This window comes from the organism of the source record quoted next, unplaced genomic scaffold (genome assembly GCF_019419815.1).
Source record: "Pyrus x bretschneideri cultivar Hongxiangsu unplaced genomic scaffold, Pyrus_bretschneideri_v1 Contig73, whole genome shotgun sequence".
Lineage (NCBI taxonomy): Eukaryota > Viridiplantae > Streptophyta > Magnoliopsida > Rosales > Rosaceae > Pyrus > Pyrus x bretschneideri.
In genome coordinates this window covers 1465071-1486193 of record NW_025999813.1, presented here as the reverse complement: position 1 = coordinate 1486193, position 21123 = coordinate 1465071, and the positions used below count along the sequence as shown (strand labels likewise).

At 37.0% G+C, this 21123-nt stretch overlaps 2 protein-coding genes across 2 annotated transcripts; one reads left to right on the top strand and one right to left on the bottom strand.

Moving 5' to 3' along the window:
• Positions 1–7570: 7570 nt before the first annotated feature.
• Positions 7571–11662, bottom strand: LOC103965662 (KIN14B-interacting protein At4g14310-like). Its single transcript, XM_009378732.3, is given in 5 exon segments — positions 7571–8294; positions 8883–9496; positions 9876–10342; positions 10345–11145; positions 11148–11662. Coding segments are annotated over 5 exon segments (2895 nt in total). The 5' UTR covers positions 11632–11662; the 3' UTR covers positions 7571–7765.
• A 1534-nt stretch (positions 11663–13196) lies between these two features.
• Positions 13197–16277, top strand: LOC103965647 (plastid-lipid-associated protein 6, chloroplastic). The gene is made up of 5 exons (XM_048574539.1): positions 13197–13534; positions 14515–14751; positions 15661–15787; positions 15903–16124; positions 16232–16277. Exons 1-4 carry the CDS (start codon positions 13265–13267, stop codon positions 16115–16117), a joined length of 849 nt encoding a protein of 282 aa, XP_048430496.1. The 5' UTR covers positions 13197–13264; the 3' UTR covers positions 16118–16124; positions 16232–16277.
• The last annotated feature ends 4846 nt before the right edge of the window (positions 16278–21123 follow it).

Sequence of the window (21123 nt, the reverse complement as noted above, 5' to 3'; positions counted from 1 at the left end):
AATTTTAGTTAAATTTTTTTATTTATGTATTTTTACTCAAAGTTTTAATTTAAATATTTAAAATATGCAGATCTAACTACTTTTCATGGAACATAGTTAAAAGAAAATTTATATGTCATCATATATGATACCTATGTCATAAGTTGATAAAATACATTTGGTATGTGATTAAAGGTATCTACGAAAATAAATAAAAATTAATATACATATCATCCATAAAAATAGTTCAAAGAAATTTCATCTTTCATCTTTGTATAAATTCATACTAGTATATATGCTGATATATATTATATATATACATATATATAGTACCTGCAACATAAATTAGTTAACATATTTAACCTATGATGGAGGTAGAAGAAAAAATTGAGATACGAATTAGGAGCAGGAAAAAGGAGAAACAATAGTTAATTCTTATATTTAATCTGACACCACCACTTTAACCATTCTACTCACCGACCGAGCTCGGCAGTGAGTTGGCACACCCGAATTGACCAGATGGACGTAGTTAGCTCATTAGTTACTCGGCATGTGCGCAACGTAGGTTTGGTAATTTTTAGAGTCAACATACACATTATTTTTGCATTGAAGAAAATCGACATTCATAACTTCTTTCACTTACATATTTTGGTGGTAAAAATATGAAAAACACTGTTTTGGAGTTCGAATCTCATGAAGATCAATTGTTACTAAATAATAAATTTAGAAACAAAAACTACTGCTTTCCTATGAATCTGATAAAATAATCAAAGATTGAAAATAAAATTCTCATATTTCTTGGAATGGATTAACCCTTAACCCTCACAGTATATTGGGCAATCTTTAGATAAGTTGCACGTTTTTCTTCTTCTTACCTGTTTTGGTAGGTATAAATCAGAGAAACAACCTTCATTTGGCACTGGGGACCATCTTAATCTGATTACCTCTTCCCTCCCTTCTCCTCACATTTATTTATAAAGTGGGTCAGGTAGGTGCCACAAATGTCAAATAATATTATTGGCCAACACCCAAATTATTATTATTATTATTATTATTATTATTATTATTATTTAGTACATTAATATTTTTACATTAAAAAAAAGAAAGAGTTCGATTAAGTCACATAATAAATAACCTAATTTAATATCGAATTATTGTATTAGAAATGTGAAATCCCTATAATTTAGAAAGCATCGTAGCATACGGTATACCATCGATGATGAAATCTATCAGCCAACCTAGTGGCTCAGCCAATGGTGATTGTGACCATTGAATGGTCCAATGTGGCCCTAAAGCTTTCATGTCAGATGCCCACAAGGGCCCGTTTTAAAGAAGAGATCTTCATCTTTTTTCTAAGATGTGGAGTCTACCCACTACGCATTAAATTTTTACAATTCGAATTGTTCATTTTTTGTGATTGTGACCATTGAATGGTCCAACGTGGCCCTAAAGCTTTCATGTCAGATGCCCACAGGGGCCCGTTTTAAAGAAAGAGATCTTCATCTTTTTTCTAAGATGTGAAGTCTACCTAGGGGTGGTTCGGTATGGGATCCCATACCGAAATCATTGTCCCGATTCCCAAACCGAAATTTTTGGGAATCCCAAATTCAATCCCAATCCCAAACCAAATTTTCGGGAATCCCAATTTTCGGGAATCCCGAAATAATTTCGGGATTTCGGGACAAATCGGGAATCCCGAAATGTTTTTGGGCTTTTGGACTAAAATTTGACATATTATGTTTTTGGGCTAAAATTTGACATATTATAAAGTAATAAATAAAGTAACAAACTCAAAAGCAAAAATATTAGTTACAAGCCAAGGTTTATAAATAAAGTAACAAACCCAAAATAAAAAAAAATTAGTTATGAGCCAAAGTTTCAATAATTAAGTTACAAACCAAAAGCTAAAAAGCAAAGCTTAAAGTCTATAAATATTGTTGGCCTCTTCGGCCCCTTCGTCCCCTTGATCTTGTTGATGCTTGTGGTTGCTCCCTTCTTGTTGGTAATTGTATATATATATATATATATATATATATACACATATTAAATCTAAAACAATGAACGATTGAAATAATTCTCTTATAATAAAAAAAATTATATATATATATATAATATTTATTTCAATTCGGTATGGGAATACCGAAAAAATGGAGATGGAATACCGAATCCCATACCGAAAATTTCGGTTTGGTTCGGGATTAAATACCGAAAATTTCGGGAATTTTGGTTTGGGATTTTTTTGGTTTGGGATCGGGATTTTTTCGGTTTGGTTTGGGATTTTTGGGATTTTTTTCCAGCCCTAAGTCTACCCACTACGCATTAAATTTTAATAATTCGAATTGTTTATTTTTGTTACTTATTCTAATACATTATCATTGCAAAGAAGTTAATGATCATTATCTTAATAATTATTGAAATTTCATCTTGATTACCATAAAGGTAAATAATTTTAAATTGAATTAATTTTTCGTAAAAATGATCTATGAATGAATATTTAAAAATTAGACGATTCAAATTATTATAAAAGAATGTAACATAGACCTCACAACTAGTTTCATGCCTTGTGAAAAATAGGGATCCCTTTCTTAAAGGGACCTATCTGACATAGCGGCTAAGACTATATTTAGTGGTGATGTGATTATTTAGGTAATAACAATGACATTTAGACGTTTTTCTTTTCTCTTGTTTGTCTCTTAGGTATACCTTTAGATGAAGTCACTTAGTATTTGTGGTTTAGCGATATTAAACTTCTTTTGAAAATAAAAAAGTCTTACAATCTTACATTTAAATCTCGTAAATAACAAGTTTCATCCAATTTTTTTTCCTATCAATATCGTTTGTATAAAAAAAATAAAATTAAATTAAAAAAAAAAAAAAAAAACCAATATCACATGATAAGGTTTTGGGTTGCATGCGTGGAAGTGGGCCAGTGGCCCAATAAAACTAAAGCCACAATCAAGTCTGGGCAGGTTACCCCTAGCCCACTCATCTTAGAGCATTCCCACCGTAGCAAATTGCTCGGGGGACAGTCTCCAAAACAAAGGCCCGAGGGCCGGTGGTAGGCCTCCAGCGTGAGGCAGCCCGGTGGAAGGGGGAGGCCTGAGCAAAGGGCCTGTGAGGGATTGCCAGCCCTTGAGCCCGAGGTGGGAATGACGCAAGGCTGTGGCCAGTTTGGCATGGACATCAGCAAGGGTGCGCTTCTTCCGAACAAGGGGAAAAGTATGAACAGGTTATTCGCTCATACGTACGTATTTGATTTCTAACCATTCATTTTCGTGGGGTTCGCAATACAACAATAGTAGTGCGAGAAAGTGACACTAGGTAAATTCCATGTGGGAAATAAGGCGTATACATTAAGAAACAAACCCTTAAATGCGGCCATGGGGGTTGCCTTTAAGAGTATTTCCACCAGTGTGGAATTGCGCTTGCAATTGAATTGAATTGCCTCCCTACCCAAAAACAGTTGCTCCAATTACAAAAAAGTGTGGCAATTGGTAGAAGGGCAGGTCGTATGGCAGCTGCCCTGCTAAGAGCAACTCTATCGTTGCTAAGGCCTCCTAGGACTATTCACTATTTAATCCACCCAATGAATAGTAACTGCCTTTAATAAACGGTAACTGCCTTTTGCATCTCCATCCCTACACTGAATAGCATTGGCAATAGGCAATAAAATATTAGTATTTTTTTATTTATAAAATAATACAAAATAATTTTATTTGTAATTTCGGATAAGATTTTTAATCGTTCTCGTTGCGTCACGTGTCATTATCCAAAAAGACAATTATTGGTGATGGATTTCGATAAGATTTTTATCCAATGCCGTCATGCCACGTGTCGTTACCTTTTCAAATTCGTTGAGGATAGATTTCCGGTAAGATTTTTAACCAATCACGTCGCGTCATGTGTCACAATCTGTTTATAATCTTTGAGGATGAATTTCAATCAGATTTTTAATGAATGATGGCATGTCACGTGACATTATCTACAATCTAATCTTTTTGAATCCTCCATATAATCCACCATCCATCCTCATAAATCTCACACCAATTTTCTCAAGATCTCTATCATTATTTATAGTTTCTACTTCATTCTTCATCAAAATCAAAATCTGTATTATTATTCATAGTTTTTGCTTCATTCTTACAATGTCTTCTTCTTTAAGGATGATGTGGGAAATTGATCAGCAAGAGGAAGAATTGTTTAACCAATTAAAAGGACTGCTCAATCTCCAGGTGGCCCAAAATGAGATGGAAGAGGATGAGGAGCGTAGAAGGAGAGATGACGAAGCAAGAATGCCTAGAGCATCACATTCATGTGCAACACGAGTCATTAGAAAGGGATGGACGTTATAATGAAAGGCTCATTCAATGATATACTGCACTTCAAAAGCCATAATAGAACACCAGTGAGAATTGAAACAAGCTCAAGATATTTAAGTTCATTTAATGTGTTTGTTTTTATTTTGGTGTGTTTATTTAATTTTATTTGGTGTGTTTTTTTTTAGTTCATTTAGTGAGTTTTTTTATTATTTGGTATGTTTATGTAATTTTATTTGGTGTCTTTATGTCCTTTGAATAAAGATTCTCTTAGTATAAACAAATTACCAAATTAAATAAATTTACTCTTACTTTAAATAAAGTACTAAATTCAATAAATTGGAAACAACATAAATTACTCTATTCAATAAATAAGAAATTACAACCCAAAGTGATTGGAAAATTATGGGCTCATGAATGGAAAATCATCACCTAACCAATTTGTGGTGCTAGGATCATCTTCTCTTGTGGTGCTAGGATCATCTCCTCTTGCTCTCGCTTCTCTTGAACGCCTCCTTCGCACCATGTCCGCTTTCTCCGAATTCCAAAAATATTTATAATTCGGAGACTTCCCTTATAAAGGTTTGTTCATAATGTCACGATTTCTTTGAGCCCTTCTTTCTTCTCTAATTCTCTCTCAACAACTGCAACTTTTGCCTCCTCTCTAACCTTATTAGCCTCAAATTTAGCCATTTCCCGTGCCAAAGTCTATTCACCTTGGCAAGCAAGTTCTTCCATATAATTTGCATAATCATTCTTGGAAGCACTCCCTTTTTCTCTTTAAAGCCTTCTTACCTTGAGGCCTAATTGGATAATGAGTCGACCCCGACGCTTTTTCAGGGGGGGTGCGTTTCGGGCACTTCTTCTACGTCATCTTCATGAACATGCAAGGCATGATCGGACATAGAGTGTAGAGGGGTGATGTTCATGAAAACTTCTGGACTGACATGAACAACTATAAATTTAGGACAATCTTTGACAATATTCCAACATTCCCACCTGTTGAATGATTTGTTTTTGCTTTTGGTTTTGGCAGTATACCAAGCTTGTGCTTGAAGTGTCTAAACAATGCTGGAGAAGAAATAATTATAATCAAAGTAGGTAACGTAAATTTGGGTATAGTACAAACAAATAAATATATATTGTTACTTGATCCACATTTCTCGCAACTGCATCTCATTACCTGTAATCGAATCATAAGTAACTTCAACCCAACTAGTACACAATGTAACATCTTCAATAAGCATCCAATTCGCACATGCATCATTAGTCATTTTGTTAGAAAAAAAAATTGGATTGAAACTTTGAGAGAAAGATAGGAATGTGGTTGAAACTAGTTGACAAAATATGAAATTGTGGTGTAAGATAGAAGATAATGAGAAGGTATTTATAGAAAAGTAAAATCATTTTTTTTTTTTTTTAAATTTTTCAAAAATTTTTTCTGATTTTTATTAATTTTTTACATTTTTTTTAATTTTTTTATTCACATAATTAATCTTTGCTATTGGATTAAAAAAAATTGAATTCCAACACTCTAGATTGTGCCTCGTGGCACAACAGTAAGATTTCAAAATTTTAAATTGTTTTTTATTTTTTAAATTTATAAAGGCGAATAACATGGACTATTGATCTCAGATCCAACATCTGAAATTAAATAAGCTTTTTTTTTTAAAAAAATTTACTGTCGGAAATCCAACTATCCATAAAATGTTGCCATTGAAATCCAACAGACATGGGGAAGCCACGTGGCCTCCCCAACGGTAACATCTCAAAAAAGCGTCGCAGGCCCCAACTCTAAATTTGTGTTGGCAGACACGCATTTGAAGTGCAAGCACCTGACGCAAAAAAGAGACAACACGTGGCTGACGTCACCTTGACGTCAGCCTTGCATCATACCCACTCCGGGGTCTCGAGCCAGCGATTCCCCACGAGCCTCTCGCTTGGGCCCCCTTTCATCCACACACCATTGTGGGTTGGAACATGCAACTCTGGCCATTGGGTGTCCATCGGGCTATTGCCAACGGTGGAAGTGCTCTAATTATTGCAAGGGTAGGTGCCCTAAACTTGCACTAGCAAACAACTGTAGATCCCCACATGATGAGACATGAGCCAACTGACTCCTTCTTGGTCAATTTGTACCGTTAGATTTCCAATGGTCCATTAATTTGGACCATTGGTTTTCCAACAAGAAAAAAATTGTCCCTTTGTGGTCAATTGCCACGTGGCAGAATTCTGACCTTCCAACGTTATAATTTGGAAATCAACGGTCAAGATTATTCTAATAGTAAAAATTCCAAAAAATTCCTTAATAAAATTCCAAAAAACCCCAAATTTTTTTTCTACAAATACCCAAATATATTAAAAACATTCAAAGTTCACACTTGATGAATCTTACAAAGTTCAAGACACTTACAAATTTAAAATTAAACACATAAAAAATCTACGACGATAATGACACGTGAAACTACATGAATGGTCAAGAATCTAAGCAAAAATTTACAATGTTAATGACACGCGAAGGATAAGACAAAGAAGACATTAAAAAAATTAAAAAACTATATTTGTGAATAGTAATTGCTCCTGCCCTTAGCTCTTCTTTGTCCAAACTGGTGGACTTGCACAAAGACAATTACTGTTTAGAGTAAAAAGTAAAGACAATTTTAGTGCTTTTGCTCTCCAATTGCCATTGCCCTATGCCAACTAGATGAGATGCTCTAACAAGGGTAACATGTTATGCGTCAACTCTAGGATCCTAAGCCATTGGGAACCTCCAAAGGCTCCAACTAAAGCCCTATGGTTCCGCAGAAAGCAACCGACTTTTCCCTCATCCACTTGCCTGCTGGAGCCATCAACATTCCAAACTTAGAAGATCTAGGGACATTGGAAAGTTTACTTGGATGGATGTGCTTTTAAAATAACTACAAATATTGCTAGCCATTTGTGAGGCTTACCCACTCTCTTATCCTATTAATGTAGATAATGTCGTTTGTTCAAAAAAAAAAAAAAACAAAATAGCTAAAAGCACTTTGAAATCACCAAAAACACATCTGACCATTGTTTGGCAGAAAAAAAAAAAAAAATTTAAACGTGCTTTTGCATTCAAAAAGCACTTTCTGAAAGAAGCACTTGATGTGTGCTTATATTCAAGGAGCACTTGTGTTATTATTAAAAATGATTCCAAACGAGCCAAGAATCCAACTGATTTTCTTTATACCACTCGGGAGCATGTCTAGGTGTCGGCGTACGACCCTCATCACAATTCACAATGCTGAAAATTTGTTCCAACCCTACAGTTTCAGATTCTTAGCTTCAATAACCATCTTGAAATACAAGCATAAAACCAAGATAAACAAAGATCCTGACTGAGAGAACCTCAACCTGGAGGCATGCAATATATTTATACATAACACCACACACCGCAGCAGCAGCATCTTACCAAAATAACAAAACGCATTACAACTTTTGCTAACCTATGGTAAGTGCCTCCATAGTGCCGGGCGATCTCTTGAGATGAGAAGTGCCCGAGAACCCAAGTAATCAAAAGAAGGTGCGTACAAGTCATCTGGACCAACAGTTTCTCTGGCTTTATGAGTCCCATCATCACTGGTCAACAATGGAACTCCGTCATCCTTCAACGCATCAAATACAAACAGCCCCAACCCACAAACACCCATGACAAGGTTGGAATTCCCCCAAACTTGCGTAATTGCTGTGTCATGGCTGTGAGCATTTGACTCTGGCAAAGCGTAAGTGCTGTATAGCCTTTGTTGTCGGATTGAGAATTGCTGAACCTGTGAAGAGGACTGTTTTTTCCATCCCAATCTTGCACTAGGGCAGCCAAGGAAGACAGAATCTCCACGGGAGAAAACTGATTGCACATTGACACCGAGTTTTGGTATCTTAAGACCTACGCCAGTCGGATGCCGAAAGTCTATAATGTTAATAGAATCTTGGGTACAAAACACTCCATCATTTCCTTCTGCCTCAGAAGAACTTACCCTACAATTTAAACAATCACTTAAGTTCTTAATAAAGATTCTTTTGCAAATGCTTCAAAAATGACCATAAGAAAATTTCTGCTTCAGGTTATATATTCTCATGCCAGCCCTAATTTCCTACCTGATATACTATCAACAATATAAGCAAGAAAACAAGATAAAAGAAATTAGTCGCGCATACAAAATTAGCAACACGGTGACATATTCAAGCAGAAAAAAGCCGCCAACATGGTTGTATAAGAAAAAAGTCCATTACATCCTTGCTTAAGGTCACAAACGGAATTCTACAGGAATCCTTTTTGGAATGAGTCTTTCTTTAGTGAAATCTGAAAAACCCCTTTGCAGCTGCTAAGGCAAAGACCACTATAAAGAGAGGACAAGCAACAGCAAAAGGATTACAGAATAGAAAAATGGAATCACACATAAAAACATTAGTAACGCGAGTGACATATTCAAGCAGATAATGGAGAACAAATCCATGATATAATTTGAGAGTAAATTCATCAAACACAAGCAAAACAAGTAAAATATATGAACCAGAAATAGAAAATGAAACAAGTAAAAGCCCAAAAGAAAGGTTGACATCTACCTTTGTCGAACGCCACCACCTAGTTCAGCATCAGTGTTATTCACATGAAGAGCAGAAATTTTCCGACCAGAAGAAGAAACAGATAGTAAAGCCTGAGAGTTAAGAGAGTTCACATCCCACAAGGAAATTGTTTCAGCTTCAGCTACAACAACTTTTCCTCTATTTCTCCACTGCAAGGGACTTGAATTATCCATTGCTGTAACAGGCTTCGATACATCCCATTTCATAACTTGTTCGCCATCACGGATGTCATAAATACTCACAACTCTCTGACAACTAGCAGTTGAGACAATGAGAGGTCCACAAGGTTTATACCACCATTGTCTAGGTTCTGGATCCAGAAGATCAGACAAAGCATTTCTTCCATATGAAATGCTGTTAGGTAAGGGACCAAGCACTGTTCTTGAAGGAGCTGAACAGTCCTCAATCCGGAAAGCACGCACATCTTTGGCATAGAAATCCCATGAACAAAACCCTGAATCCATTGTATTTCCAGCAGATGCAGCCACAACGTACTTTCCTGAGCAACCATCAGCACTGGGAGCACGGATTATCCAACAGTCTCTCCACATATTAGGTGAAACTCCACCAGGAGGTTTATACACAACCTTCTCCTGAAAAGACCATAAATCATCAATCAATAATGCAAATTTCACATCCAGCTATTACAATTTTACGTTCTCTAATTGTTCATATTTTCAAACTATAATATAAACATGCACGTTTTTCACCTTGGTTTTTTGAATCTTAACATTTGGTCTAGGATAATTGAAAGAAAATCAAACTATAATTTGCAGTAAAAGTAAAATCACACCAAGAATTCAAACTCAAATCTAGTAAGCCTAATTTATGCTGAATATGGACAAGATCTGAAATTCCTTTGATATTTCAATTATTAAAGGGCAAAGAGCATATCAAAGGATGAATCTGAGAACTGATTATAAGCATATCTACGCAATGAAGCTCAAGCAATATAGGAGAAAAGTTAAATACCTCACAGTTTACAATATCATAGAAGGTGCATGAACTGTCATCATGAGCAAGAAGAACCGACTCTCCTTCGGACACAAACCACCCGCCAGTTGAGGTTTTTTGGCCTATTTGGTTCAGCTGGTAAATGCAGGTATCCTCAGTTTCCTCATCCATGATCGTTTCCTGTATATTCTCCTGATCATCCAACTCATCAAGTTTTTCATCAGTTGTGAGAATGAGCTCCAAAGTCAGCTTGCCAGTGACAAATTTTGAAGATTTTTCAACTTCTGCAGCATTGACACCATCCACTTCTTGAACTTCAAAACATTTCAAATCTTCACATCCATCATCCCTTGTTGAAACTTTAGTTTGGTCCAAGGAAGCCAAGAACTCTACTGCAATTAGGTTATCATCTATAAGGCTCAATGACTTCTCTTCAACGTTTGCTTCACAACTGGTTTCAACAGCTTGGGACCCATGACTTTGGAGCTTTGTGATGATCCTTTCAATGCCGTACGGTTTTTAAGCAGCTTGTGATGAGGAAAGAGCCTAGCTTCCAAGTCTTCACTGTTCAACCCTTCTACAAAACTCTTAGCATTACTCACTGGCTCAATATGGCCCTTCTCAACTACCTTGGCATCTCGGTCATTATGCTCAGTACTTTTCAGCAACCCAATCTTACCACTTGAATCATTGACATGTCCCATGGCCTTCTCAATCCCGGAAATCTTTTCCTGAATATCAGAGAGTATCACCTTCGACGTATCTGTAGTATTCATATCCAGAATCTCCTTTGTCTTCTTAATATCCAAGGAAATCCTCTTAACCTTCCCTTCCAAGAAAGCGAGCTTCTCATGAAGCTTACTTGGATATTTGATACCCGAACGACTGCCACTACGCCCTTCTTCACTCAGCCTTTTTTCTTTCAAACCCTCCAAAACCTTTGCATTACTCACAGATTTTTCACCAGACTCCTTCAGTCCCAAAACAGCACCACTCCCAAATTTCACAGCCTTATCATCAACCCTCACCAAATTTCGATCCTTTTTATCAACCCCATTTGGGTTTTTCAATTCGGAGGTAAGTTTACACACTCCACCACCACTTCCCGAAACCCTAACTCCATCCCAATTCTTCTCAATTCCCACTCCTTTCACTTCTAATTCTCCAGAAGTTGCATTCCTTTTCTCTAAATTCACATCAACTTTACCAATTTCTTTGATATCCCTCAAAACCTTAATCCCATTCGCCCCCACTTCACTCTTCTTCACATCCAAATCCCTAAATCCTTTCTCTGCTTCCCACTCGCTGATCCCCTAACATTACTCAGAGCCTTCCCTGCACTCGCCACCACTCGATCGCTCTCCCCCACCGAACTCAGACCCGAACCCGGTCTGGCCCGACCCACCGAGACCCTCCGCTCCTTACCCGTATGACAAAGTACCCTTGTAAACTCAGAAGGACTAGAGCTCCTACCTCTCGGCGCCAACGGCATGGACCACCGGGCACGCGTTTCGCCGCCGCGGTCTCTGGTTGCCACAGACACAGACGCCTTGTCAACACGGGAAACGGGCCGGATCGTGGGCTTCTTGGCCGAGGTCCGGAAAGCGGCGGTCCCAGAAAGAGGGTTCTCTTTTCCGACGCTGGAGTACGTCTTGTCGGAAAAGGGTACCGGCGTGAGGGGCTTGGATGGTTTGAGAGTGGCAGCGGCTTTGGACCCTGCGACGGAGCCAGCGCCGCCGCGGTCTTTGAGGCGGGGAGCCGATGAGGCCGACATTGTGTTTGTGATAACCGAAGATCTTAAGGTTGGAAGATGAGTTTTTTTAAAGCGACTGGGAAGATGGAATGAATGGAGATTGAAATTAATTTCGACTGGATTTGATTTGTCTCTGCTTCGAATTTGAGCGGGAAAATGAAATTAATTTGAGATTTTCAAATTTTTGGAGGTTTCGTAAGTCAAAGTTTCGTTTTTACGGTTTGGGCCTTGAAATTTCTATAGTAATGGACCTTATTTTATAGGCTATATATAGATGGCTCCGTATGCACCCATTCATCTGATCAGTGCACCCAAGAGCTCAACTAAAAAGTTTAATACAAAACCCACTTAGTACTATTGTCTAATGGTGTTCTTATTCACTTGTAAGTAAAATGTCTTATATTCGATTCTCATCAAAAGTAAATTTGAATCACATTATTAGTTGCTAATTGTAAGGCTAAGCCCACATTCCTTCCCCTAGTATAGATAATATCACTTTTTTTTTCTTAATTATTAAAGCAAGAGCCAAACCATGGTTCTCTATCCCCTCTTAAACGACCGATTTTAAAGGCTTTTTAGCCAAAATAGTATCTGAGATTTGCATAACTTCTCACTCTGGTTCTTAAGATTTGAAATCAATAGAAGTTGTCTTTGAGATTGTTCACCATCAATCATTTTGGTCCTTTGTTGAAAAATTATGTTAAGTAAAGATCAAAATGACAAAAATACCCTCAATTTAATAAACACTAGGGCAAAATGATTTGACAAAATTTGAGAGTATTTTTGTCATTTTATCCTTATTTAATAGAGATATTTCAGAGAATGACCAAAATGATTGATGGTTGACAAACTCAGGGACCAATTCTATCGATTTTAAATCTTAGGGATCAAGGTGAGGAATTATGCAAATCTTATGGACCATGTTAGCTAAAAAGCTGATTTTAAATAAACCTAACCAAATAAAGTAAAATGAATTTGGACCGTTAAAATTTGTAATCGTAGGACCCAAATTTGGACATTTACAAACACTCGCGCACTTACACTAACGAACTTGTAACCACCAATGCAATCGCCTTCTTCTTCTTCTGATCAGTCCACCCACACCCATATAGATGGCTCCATATGCACCCATTCATCTAATGAGTGCACCCAAGAGCTTAACTAAAAAGCTTAATACAAATGTCATTTAGTACTATTGTCTAGTGGTGTTCTTCTTCACTTGTAAGTGAAATGCCTTATATTCGATTTTCATCAAAGGTGAATTTGAACCACATTATTAGCTGCCTATTATAAGGCTCAGCCTACATTCCTCGTTCTAGTATAGATAATATCGTTTGTTCCAAAAATTAAGAATAAAAAAAACGCAAAAATCCAAACTATGGTTCTCTATCATTTTGGTACAAAGTGAGAAATCAAATCTCATGAACCAAAATAAGAGGTCAAATCTCAAAGATAATTTTAACTAAAAAGTCAATTTTAAATAAATCCAACCAAAATAAAATAAAATGATTTTGAAGCGTTAAAATTTCCAATGGTAGGGCCACCGGTAACCACCAATGTAGTCGCGTCCTGACAACCAAATAAAAAAGTCCAATTGTCCCACAACCGACAAACATGTAACTCCCAAAAAAGCCAAGACCTTTGCTTTCTAGCCATGGCCATGGCTTCTACGAGCTCTCTCCCTCACTCTCTACATTCTTCGCCTTCTACTTCTTCTGCAAACTATGTTCTTCTAAGCAAACCACTCTCCCCAAAACGCCTCCGTTTTGGTTCGGCAAATCCCCGTCACACCAAAAGCTTTGCTCTGAGAGCAGCTGCGGACGAGGTCTCTTTTGTCGAGCCGCCGCCGCCACCTCCGCCGTCTTCCGGAAGTAAACCCGCGCCCAACCCTGAACTCTTAGCGTCTTTGAAGCTCAAGCTATTGGTACGTCGTTGAAATTGCGAATTGCCCATTTCTGAATTAAGCTTAATTTGCTCTCATTTTGCTAAATATAATTAAAGTTGCTTGATTTTGCATTGGGGTTTATTGGGTATTTTCGTACTGATTTAAACTATTTAAAATTTGGATTTTTTGAATGCTCCTATTTTGTTATCAGTTGTTTAATTATACTTTTGGAATTTAAACTTGGTACAGTTGAGGTTAGGAGTGAATGGGGCAAATTAGATTGTTTTTATATGGAAGGACCTTGCATGCTATCAAAACCTTACAAAATTTGACGTCTTGGACATTTTTCTCGCTGCAAATCAAGTAGTTGGTGGAAGCATTAGACTACTGTGTAAATGTAACTGGTATACAAATTCTCTGCAGCATGCTGTTCAACGAAGAATGGGGTTCGTAAAATTTTTAATGGATCTCATGTTAAATTACTTCTATCACACTAATGTTATGTGCATCGTTGTTTTTTTCGGGCTTGTGGTTTCTGATAATGTCTTCTTGCTTTTATATTTTATGGTCAAATATTGATTTTATGATCAGAGAAAGCCGATAGTCGTGTTTATGTTGAACGTTTGTGAGGTAAATATGCTGGAATGAGGATACGAAGGCTAATGCGACTGGCATAGGGTTCAACTGAAGCTCTTGAATAAGCCTCTTTAAGTCACCTTAGTTTCTAGGTTCTGTTTTTAAACTCTTCTTATAAAGTTGATTTCGCAAAAAGGTTCTTGATTTACAGATTCATCAGTATTTTCTGTCAGTGTATCTTAATCAAATCACGGCCCTCAGTCTACCTCTTTTTCATATCAAATCTACATTGTTAAACTCATGTTTTGATTGTTGTCGCTTATGATAGCAATGTGCACGTGGGCTTGCGGTAGTCATGGTCTTTATTTATGTGTATTCAACTGTTTATCCTGCTTTATATATAGTCATAAAGTTTTTTCAATGTGTGTGTTAATATGGTGCAGAGTGCTGTTTCTGGGTTAAATAGAGGCCTTGCAGCATTGCGAGAGGATCTACAAAAGGCAGATGCTGCTGCCAAGGAGATTGAAGCTGCTGGAGGTCCAGTGGATCTCTCAGCTGATCTTGATAAACTGCAGGGGAGATGGAAACTGATATATAGCAGTGCATTTTCTTCTCGTACTCTAGGTGGGAGCCGTCCTGGACCTCCCACTGGAAGGCTACTCCCGATTACTTTAGGCCAGGTACTCATCTACTATATTCCTGGACGCTGGTGACACTCTTTCATCCATTTGCATGTTTGCTAACTATGAACACTAATTGAAATATTAATGTCCAGTGACTTTACCTGAGCCTCCTTAGAAACTCACATGCCCCGATGCCCACAAAGTCTTTTACTTTTTTAACCATTGAGTCTGCAAGTCATTCCAGATCTCATCGTTAGCTCAAATTTCTAATTTCTTCCACCATTGCTTTAGGAAGTTGATCATTTGTGCTCTTTATTAGTGTGGATCCTTTTCCATTTCTCTCCTTCCCATATCCTGTTCACAGTGCCAAAACAGGTATGAAAACTTTTTCTTTGGTAAGGAAGAAACAGTGCAGTAAAGAAAGCCAAAAACCATACACAGACCATATAGTATAAATGCACAGAAAATTTCCAGGGGAATCCCTTTGAACGTCTTTCTTTGATAGTTAAATGTCTGTTATAGCTAACCAATTTACGAAGCAAAACTTTGGAATAGTTCCTTTGAAACATATTTTGTTCCATCTAAACTTGGGCCTAGGATTTCAAATAGCAGCACCATATGTCAATATATAACCAGACAATACGTGTGCTCGTGCACATATAAACATATGCATGTGTGATCGCACACATGCATATGAAGTTCTGAACAGTTGGAAGGGAGAACGTCTAAGATCTGCTGTGTGAAGACATACTAGACCTATTTGGAACTTAAATTAACTGTGGTACGATGCAAATCAACTCAGATAAACAACCTACCTTGCTAGGCATTCATCGTTAAAGATCTTCTGTCTGACCCTATTGTTGTTTAGTCCTTGTCATGGTCTTACATAATACCAAAATTATTCCATGTATTGAATATTCATTGATAATTTTGCTGCTCTGAATGTAATATATGTTATGCAAATAGGTATTTCAACGGATTGACATCTTCAGCAAAGACTTTGATAACATAGTGGAGCTTGAACTAGGTGTTCCATGGCCCCTGCCTCCCGTTGACGCAACTGCCACTTTGGCCCACAAATTTGAGCTCATAGGTACTTCCGAATTCTGTTATTTACTGTATTTTGGTTTACGTAGCAACGTACGCATGCCATGGCATAAACCAATGAATAATCTTTCTAATACAGTTTCCACCCATAATGGTAACAGGATCTGCCAGGGTTAAAATTGTATTCGAGAAAACTACTGTAAAGACTACTGGAACCTTATCGCAACTTCCTCCATTAGAGTTACCTCAGTTACCAGAAGGACTAAGACCTCCGTCTAACCGAGGAAGTGGTGAATTTGACGTTACCTACCTTGACGCAGATACCCGCATCACCAGAGGAGATAGAGACGAGCTGAGGGTATTTGTGATTTCATAGTGTCTTGGTAGTTTTTATTTCTATTTCCAATGTATCTCCATCGGTTTATCCTCGCGTCTTTTTGGTGTCGTTTGATCATACATTATTACTTCCAATTGTTGTATGCATGAACGGATGGATGGAAGTTCTGGTGTTCAACAAGAAACATGACACGGCCCAATCCCGATATCCCCAAATACCAAGATAGGCACGTGCTGGCCGATACCCGAGGGTGACGAAGCCATTTAAAACATGCATACGAACAAAATATGTGATTAGAAAGAGATACACTCATGTAAAACCGTGTTCAGAGCATACAACTAATCAAGAATAATGTGAAAGAATCACTATGAAATAAATGGGATTACCAAGGAAGTGGGTCCTACATCGAGAGGCTCGAAGATACCTATGTGGAAGTGCTCTGATGCCGTGATTGTATGTCTCGATTCTAACTCCTGAGAAGACGCAAAACCAAAAGAGAGAGTCTACCGAAGTTTATAATAATAATACTAATAATAAGAAAATCATTTCTTTCTGAACATACTAACTCTCCTGTTTTGAAAACACATATATAGTAATAGTACTACATAGTAGGTTTTACGAAAACTCTAGCATGCCATAAAAATCATTCGTAAAACTCGGAGCGTGAAGGTGAGTGAGAGAGAGAGCTTAGAGGGGATGAAAGGGAGCTGAGGGTGAGAGAGTGTGTCCCTGGGAGAGATAAGGAGAAAGAGAGGGAAAAAGAGAGAGAGAATCGGGAAGAACACCCTAGAAATGGGGGAGGTTGCCATGTGTCAGCCCGATGGTGGTCCACAATGGAAAATATCTCTACTTGTAAAATTACCAAAATGCCCTTACATTTCAAATTTCGTAAAATCTTCGTCTTAGCTTTTAATTCGATTCTGCTTGCGTCCATGCTTTCATAACGATGAGTACTACCAGGATACGCCAAGGAAAAGAGCCTTACGTGACATGATAAGACTGGTCAACAAAAGTCAACATTTTAGCCTTGGAGGGCATTTTTGTAAATTCACGTATTAAAATTGTAAAAACAGTAATATTTGGGGACGCGTTGTTACAAAACAACGTTGAATACTTGTAAATTTTCAATTGATATCGTGAATCTTTTTATTTTGTTTTAGTACATCGATATTTTGACATAGGAGGGGAGTTTGGCAAAACCATACAATGAACAATCTAATTTGGTATCGAATTTGTCATCCACAAGATTCGAACCTAAGACCTTTCACTTCCAAGTGAAGAAGAATATCACCAGACCGTAGTACTGAGCAGGTGATATCGTAAATCTTCTTTGCACTAGATATGCATTGCACATTCAAATAATGAGACATAAACTACATTTCATACAAATCGACGGCAAGAAAAACCATACTCATCAAGATCGGTAACACATACATAAGATCAGTTTTTCCATATCTCAGACCTATTTTTATTTTTCCCATGCCCTATACACACGTCGTTTTCAAGTGTTAAAACTTTGTAGCGCTACTTTATCAAGCCAATCCTTTTCTTAGCAGTCACACCAAATGTTTGATTTTATTATTTTTTTTCACTGCATCAACTTAACTAACTCGTAGCATGATTTATCTCTTCGGTTAAAAACCTTCATCTGGTCACACCCCCGGGCACTGCCAGATGCTGATAATAAGTAGAGCAAAAGTCCACATGAACGTTTACTAGTAACACCTCACCGCACGGAAGAATATTTCTTTGATCTGCCACTACCCACAGTTCGATCTTAATCCAATTGAAGGTGGTCATTTAACTTTTTTTGTTGTACTTTAAGATCGAGCTTTGGATAACCTCATTTTTCTTGGACGAGTCTATGAGAACGAGACTCTTGTTTTGACATGGTAATTTGACATAGGAACTTCAAAAGCTCAAGTAAACTGACAAACATGGGACAGGTTTTGATTTTTTGTCTTGAAATATTTTGAAAAACATAGCAAGTATACACTTTTTTTAAATTGCCTATCCAAATTTAGATGATCGTGCTTCTTGATCGACGCATTGTTTACCCCGTTAAACAGTGTTGTTAGGCAAGGTTCGAGTTCGACTTTTCACATGAATTACAGCATAAAACTGGTGGCATTAATCAAATTTATTGAGGAATTTTCGTACATAAGGAATCGGAAATCTTTGATCATATTAAGAATTTTAACATTTAGCTTCGATTGTCAATCAAATGATTTCATTTGACCTTTGGTCAATGAACCCAGTTGCAACATCAAAAGAAATCGCAATGCGGACTATATATGAAGCAAATCCACTCAAGACAACATTATGATTTTAAGGAAAAAAAACAATAGTAGTATTTAAACACACAGGACTAACAAATTTACTGATGCAGTCACTTTTCAATATATATGAGCTCAATCATGGCAGATAAAACCCATATGCATTAGAGATTGTCAGCTAATATGTTAGTTTTGTATTTCTAAATAATATCACTTATTAATAAATTATGACCTGAATTAGAATCAAAACTTGATTAAATTGCACAAAATCAATCAATTGCTATAGTAATAGAGAAGTCTTAAGTTTTTGAGAGAATTTTTCTGCCATCATAAAAATGCTTGCTTTCAAAAAATAATCATATAAAGTTCTTCAGTATATGAACTTATTCAAATCACCTAGCAGCAACATTTTCCCCTTTTGTTGAAAACAATACTACTGAAGCGCTTAAAATTAAAATGAGTGAATTCTGATAAAAAAAACTTCAAATTATCAAAATTCATAATCGAAACTTGAGCACACATCTAACTAGCAAAAGAACAATAACAAAAGAAAAAACAAAGAGGTTAATCTAACTAGCAAATTAATAAAGGAAAAGTTAGATAGGACTAAATTCGTACGTACCTACGTACATGCAAGTCACTTATCATCTTTGGATGCGGCTTGCCTTGTTTTGGTTGGATTGGTTGCATGGTTCCAAAGCAGGTGACTCCTTTTCATTCATGGAGAGTACAAATATGATACGAGTGTTAAAAGACTGGAGATATCGCAACCTCGTAGAAGATGTGGAAAATCGTGGGTGCCATTAGATTGTTGCATATGGCGAATCAAATACCGAAATTCTTTCTACTACTAATTACAAGGAGTTGTGTTGTAAATTGAAATAGAAAGGACCGAAGTTACCCGAAAAATGTAGAAGCCTTGAGTGGTGAATGATTCTTGGGATGAGTCGTGGATTAAGTCGCTCTCTTTAAGACATTTCGCGGATCTGTCCAAAGTGTGCAAGCAGTTCACAAACACCACGTTGTCTCCAGGATAAAACAGCCCAAAAAACCTTCTTCTGATAAAATTCTTCCTTGCACACTGGAAGAACCTTCGAACTTACACCTTTCCGATATGTTACTTTTTAAATCAATATATGTAAAACTTTTTTTTCTTTCATCTCTTATTTCTACCATTCGCCCGACTAATATATATATATATATATATAAAAAGAAATAGACGTTGGAGGGTGTGAAACCGTAAGAAATCAAGGAAGTTTACGGGGGTGTAAACCGGCCTGCAATCAAAGGAGTTATTAGTGGTGCAATGATGTAGGAAACCAAAACAGACAAAAGATAAAAATCACAACGGGACAATCAAAACGTAATTCAAATTCAAACTGGAAATACGAACGAAACGGTTTGATTGCATAACTCCTTAAGCCAAAATCAATTGAATTTTAATAATGGTAATAAAGTAAAACGTTATGTATTTAACATTGGTAGTAAAACAAAATATAAATATATTTAAATATTTAAATAAAAACATAACTGCTCCAACAAGTTGCAGAGAAGAGAAAGCTTCTTTTAAGGACGTGTTCTAGAGTGCTTCTTTCAACTGTAAATAACGATAACCCCGCTGCCAAAGACACCAAGATTTGCACAAGAGCAGGAGGCAGCCACCCCAAATGGAGATTGGGCAAATTAAACAGATTTAGACACCTAAAGGGAGAGAGTAGAGACAGAAGGAAAGGTATATATAATAACACAAGGGAGGACCGGGTATGGTGGCCAGTGGTGGGAGAGTTTACTGCCATTAGGTGAGGCAACAGCCTAAGTTTTATTTCGCCCCGGGCCTGCTATTTGTTGGTTATCAATATAAACAGTGAAGCAATCATGCCAATGCACTAGTACTGCTTTGATTCCTAGCAATTTCTCTTCTCCCCTAACATCTAACAATCTAACCTACTAACACTATTGCTCTACTAAACAGAAAAGTATAAACAGTGAAGCAAAATTCCCCTAATAGCTAGGGGGCTCCTATATAGATAGATAGGGTTTAGGGATATGTATAAATCCACAAATACATGAGGACAATATTAACAACAATATAAGAGCAAACTAGGTACCTCCAAAACCTCGACTTTTCTAAACTGTCACTAACATTGTTGAGTAACATGTATTTGTTGAGGCGCTGTAGCATTGCTAGCCCAGGAACTCCATGAATTACAGCGAAAAGGAAAGCCGTAAAAATTGTCAATTTGGTAGAGTCATCCATATTTCTGTTCAGAGCAGCGTAACTTAGATTTTGCGAATCACTGTGTGCGCGTGCCTAGCTACCAAGTGAATTAATTAGAGAAGACGTATATATAACTGTTCTTGTTGATAAGCGTCGACGCGTTGTAGTTTACCTTAATCCTTTCGTTGATGAGTTGTTTTAGTTTATCTTGACTTTTGTATATGATGAGTTTTAGTTTATCCTAACTTTTGTATATGAAGAGTTTTAGTTTATCCTAACTTTTATATATGATATACATCTTCATGTCAAATTTTAGGATTGTTGTATTGTTGTTTTTCTGCGTATGATTAATTTGTGGCCTGATGTCAAATTTTGGGAGTGTTGTATTGTTGTTTTTCTGCTTATGATTAATTTGTGGCCCGTGTGGCAGGTGATGACAATGCAGTAAGATGCTTGTTTAATGCGAAACCCATTTGGAAATTTTGGGGTTGCTAGTTCGACTAATTTGGTATTATTGGCTGGGAAAGCTATATGCGAATAATAGGTAGAGA

Coding starts and splice junctions, on each gene's coding strand:
- LOC103965647 (XM_048574539.1), top strand. CDS start 13,265: ATGGCCATGGCTTCTACGAGCTCTCTCCCTCACTCTCTACATTCTTCG. Junction 13,535..14,514: donor CTTTGAAGCTCAAGCTATTG/GTACGTCGTTGA, acceptor AATATGGTGCAG/AGTGCTGTTTCTGGGTTAAA. Junction 14,752..15,660: donor TCCCGATTACTTTAGGCCAG/GTACTCATCTAC, acceptor TTATGCAAATAG/GTATTTCAACGGATTGACAT.